Raw genomic sequence first — 5000 nt, forward strand, 5'->3', positions numbered from 1 at the left:
AAGGCTCTCGATAATCTATGATTTCATCTTTTTATTATTATTATTATTGTTATTATTATTATTATTATTAGTAGTAGTAGTAGTAGTAGTAGTAGTAGTACCTAAGCTACAACCCTAGTTGGAAAAGCAGGATGCTATTAACCTAAGAGTTCCAACAGGGAAAAAAATAGCCCCATTGAGGAAAGTAAAATAAGGAAATAAATAAATTACATGAGAAGTAATGAACATTTAAACTAACATACTTTAAGAACGGTAATAACATTAAAGTTGATCTTTCATAAATAAACTATAGAAGAGACTTATGTCACCCTGTTCAACATAGAAACATTCGCTGCAAGTTTGAACTTTTGAAGTTCCACCGATTCAACTACCTGATTAGAAAGATCATTCCACAACCTAGTCACAGCTGGAATAAAACTTTCAGAGGTATTTAATGGTCGTTATGAATAAAATCATATAATAAATCAAAGCGTTAAGCAATAATGATTTCAAGGTTTGGAGTATTTTCATGCAAAAAGAATTAAGAGTTAGCTTACTATAGGGTTTGGGTAGCTCTTTTTCAGAATATACAATGGAATGTTTGATATGGCTTTATATTAACTTTTATTAATACAAATAGTTATAAACACATCGTTTTTTTTTTCGTTGTTTTTTGCGATTGAGCCCTTTTTTTTACTTTAGCCGCCGCAAAGATTCTGGGCGAAATAAGTCCCGCCCCATGATGACATCATAGCCAATCGTGTTAATTGTGACCGCTGCTACCGTGAGAGACAACGTGATTGTCTATGACGTCATCAGGGGGTGTGGCTTATTTCACCCGGAATCTTTGCAGTGACTCTAGTGGCAGCATAAACCTCATCACGCAATGATAGAAGAAAAAGTTTTTACCTTCTCCGCAGAGATACGTAAAATAACTTTATTTCGTGTAATATGGCATCAAGCAGAAAAAAAGGAAAACATACAGATCACTACCTAATAAATGACATCTTCACTTTCTTATTACTCTGGGAGGTCAAGTTACAAGCCAGAATATATTCAAGGTAACCTGAATCCCTGGTAATGAATTACACTTAAATCATCTTTACTCACTGTAGGAAACATATATGTAATACTGACTGCATTCAATGTCCCTTTTGATTGGCTGCAATTTAATAATTTGAAGCAGGATGGTGTAAATATCAAAATAACTGTTTTGATTAATATCACAGGAGATGTGCGTAAGTTTTAATGAGACGAAAATAATATTGTGATTTTTATTCATTTCAAGGATTAACCGAATTAATTTCAAAAGTTCAAACTTGCAATGAATATTTTTACGGTGAATAAGCTGACATGCTGACATAAGTCTTTCTAAAGTTTATTTATGAAACGTATATTTTGATGTTACTGTTTTCAGAATATTACTCATTGTTTCTCATATCATTTAATCATTTCCTCATTTCCTTTCCTCACTGGGATATTTTTTCTGTTGGAGCCCTTGGGATTATACCATCTTCTTTTCCAAATAGAGTTGTAGCTTAGATAATAATAATAATAATAATAATAATAATAATAATAATAATAATAATAATAATAATAATAATAACAGTGTGTTACTGAAGTCTTAAATGGCGTTAGAACCAACCAGTTATAAATTCTTTCATTAAATGCAGCTTCAGTAACAGTAACCAGGAAATGAACTGTTTCAAGGAAATAGCTAAACTCCGTGAAATAAACTGTATTTCTGTGCTTTATATTTACGAGAATGCAACAGATATTATTATTATTATTATTATTATTATTATTATTATTATTATTATTATTATTATCATGAATTGCCAAGCTACAAACCCAATTGGAAAAGCAGGATACCATAAGCCCAGTGAGGAAAGGGAACAAGAAAAAATAAGATATGTCAAGTACAGTATCAAAATTAAGATATATATTTCTGTATAAACTATAGAAATTATAAAAACACAAGAGGAAGAGAAATAAGATAGAATAGTGTGCCCTAGTGGACCCTCAAGCTGGAGAACTCTAACTATTACGCAAAACAGGAAAATGAATTACAACTGATTTCTGCTCTACCTTTTAATGCGCTTATTATAAGTAAAGGAAAACATATCTCAACAGGGTTTGGGATGGCCGATGTGGGTAACGTCCCTGACTGGTGAACGCCAGGTTCGAATCGCACACAAATTCGTTAGTTACTTTGGTCGCTACAACCTCACCATTCTTGTGAGCTAAGGGTGGAGGGTTTGGGGGAGCCTATAGATCTATCTGCATAGTCATCAACAGCTATTACCTGGCCCTCCTTGGTCCTAGCTTCGGTGGAGAGGGGGCTTGGGCGCTGATCATATGTATATATGGTCAGTCTCAAGGGCATTGTCCAGCTCCATAGGGAAATCTCACTGTCCCTTGCCTCTGCCATTCATGAGCAGCTTTGAAACCTTTACTGCTTTATATATCTGACTTGTTTACATGATTGAACTTGTGTGTAAACACGAGCTTCGAGTAAAAAAAAAATATATCCATTATTGTAAAGTGCTCAGTGATTATTTATTTTGGTAATTTTTCTAAAGAATAGTTTTTAAAGGTAATTTTTTAGCTAAACTTTTATGTTCTTCATATATCCAAAATGATTACATATATATATATATTTTTTTTTTTTTGATGATTATAACTATTTAGCTTCTTATGTATTATCTCATATTATTCATTATTTTGTATTTTTACCAACAATAATGACTGTTAAAAATATATTTCCCTGGATTAAACATTAAATCCGACGCAGGTTTAACATAGCATTACTGGAGCAGTTGTTTTTACCTCGAGTTGATGTCATTGATATTCTAATTGAACATTTAAAGGTTTAAAGTTTGCTCATGAATGGCAGAGGCAAGGGCCAATGACAATGCCCTAGCAAGAAAATCCCCTGGCGAGAGCTAGGACCAGGGAGGCCAGGCAATGACTGCTGATGACTCAGCAGGTAGACTTATATGCCCCCCAAACCCACTATCCTTAGCTCACAAGGAGGGTGAGGTTGTAAACACTACAAGATGCTATCAAGCTTGAGCGAGTTTCGAACCCCATACCAGGAGATTGCCTGTCAGTGACGTTTCTAATAAGCTGCCCAATATTCTAATCTTGCTAATCTCTTTATTTTTGTAATCTTAACTAGTAATTTAATAATATTTCATATCAAGGTCGTAGCAAACCATAAATAGAATATTTTAATGTTAGAACCAATACAAAGTTCAAATTTTAAGTGAATGTTTTTTTTTTTTTCTTTTAACAGGCTGACATAAATCTCTTTTTATAGTTTATGGATGGAAGATCTATTTAAAAGAGGTCACTGTTCTTAAAACATGTTATTATAATTGTTCATTACATTTATTGGAATTTATTCATTTCCTTATTTCCTTTCGTCACTGGGCTCTTTTTCCCTGTTGGAGCCCTTGGCTTTATAGCATCTTGCTTTTTCAACCAGGGTTGTAGCTTAGTTAATAATAATGATAATAATAATAATAATAATAATAATAATAATAATAATAATAATAATAAAAGACACATTAAGGACTTGACTCCTTACACTAATTATTTTCCTTGGCGAATCGCTACTAATTAAGATGATGAATATTTCAGTAATGTAAACAAATCATGAATAAATAAACAACTGAATGAAGGCAAAGGGTAAATATACATACGGCAATGATCCTCATCATCCCAGGTCAAAGGGCAATGAATCTGGCCGTCGCAAACAAGGTCAGGAGAGAGACAGGCCCCGGAGGCACAGCGCCACTGGTCGCTCCGGCACTCGTAGGATGCTGGAATGAGATGGGATAAGACGTGAGAGAGAGAGAGAGAGAGAGAGAGAGAGAGAGAGAGAGAGAGAGAGAGACTAGATGAGAGAGAGAGAGAGAGAGAGAGAGAGAGAGAGTGAGTAAGAGAGAAAGAGAGAGAGAGACTAGATGAGAGAGACTGAGTGAGAGAGAAAGAGAGAGGGAGACTAGATGAGAGAGCTTAAATGAGAGAGTGAGTGAGAGAGAGAAAGAAAAAGAGAGAGACTAGATGAGATAGAGTGAGCGAAAGAGGAAGAGAGAGAGAGACTAGATGAGATAGAGTGAGCGAAAGAGGAAGAGAGAGAGAGACTAGATGAGAGAGAGCTTAGATGAGAGAGTGAGTGAGAGAGAGAAAGAAAAAGAGAGAGACTAGATGAGAGAGAGTGAGCGAAAGAGGAAGAGAGAGAGAGACTAGATGAGAGAGAGAGAGAGAGAGAGAGAGAGAGAGAGAGAGAGAGAGAGAGAGAGAGAAAGTGAGTGAGACTAAATGAGAGTGAGACTAGATGAGAAAGAGACTAGATGAGAGAGAGAGAGAATGGCTGAGTGAGAGAGAATGAGGGAGTGAGAGGGAGACTAGGAGAGAGAGCCTAGATGAGAGAGAAAAGAGAGAGACTAGATGAGAGAGACACTAGAGGAGAGAGAGACTAGATGAAAGTGAGAATGGTCGAGTGAGAAAGAGAATGAGTGAGTAGGAGACAGACTAGATGAAAGAGAAAGTGAGAGAGAGAGAGAGAGAGAGAGAGAGAGAGACTAGAGGAGAGAGAGAGAGAGAGAGAGAGAGAGAGAGGCTAGATGCGAGAGTGAATACAAGTACCATTACACTTTCCTGTGATATGTTACTCGAAATTAGATGTGTTATCTATTGAAATAAAATTAGTCAGTTGGTTTGAAAGCAATTATAAAATCTTTCAATATATCACTGATGTTTTCTTATGAAACGAACTATTGAGACTTGAATGTTTTTTTTTTTTAATTGTAAACAAATCTACTTCATTGAATCATTAATTATTTCTAATGATTTTACATAAACACCAAAAAGAATATTTTTGCCAAATAGGAATATAAATCCATTCATTTCTATCTTGTTCTTTTGGTATGAATTATATGTATATATATATATATATATATATATATATATATATATATATATATATATACATATATATATATGTGTGTGTG

General features: G+C 34.5%; 1 protein-coding gene across 1 annotated transcript in view; it reads right to left on the reverse strand.

Annotated features, from left to right (window-relative positions):
* LOC137644607 (G-protein coupled receptor GRL101-like) overlaps window positions 1-5000 on the reverse strand; it is a 132417-nt gene that overhangs the window by 47368 nt on the left and 80049 nt on the right. The window contains 1 exon segment of the mRNA XM_068377561.1: window positions 3687-3806. Within this exon segment, the coding sequence (XP_068233662.1) occupies window positions 3687-3806 (120 nt within the window).

This window comes from Palaemon carinicauda, chromosome 7, assembly GCF_036898095.1.
Source record: "Palaemon carinicauda isolate YSFRI2023 chromosome 7, ASM3689809v2, whole genome shotgun sequence".
Taxonomy (NCBI): Eukaryota; Metazoa; Arthropoda; class Malacostraca; order Decapoda; family Palaemonidae; genus Palaemon; species Palaemon carinicauda.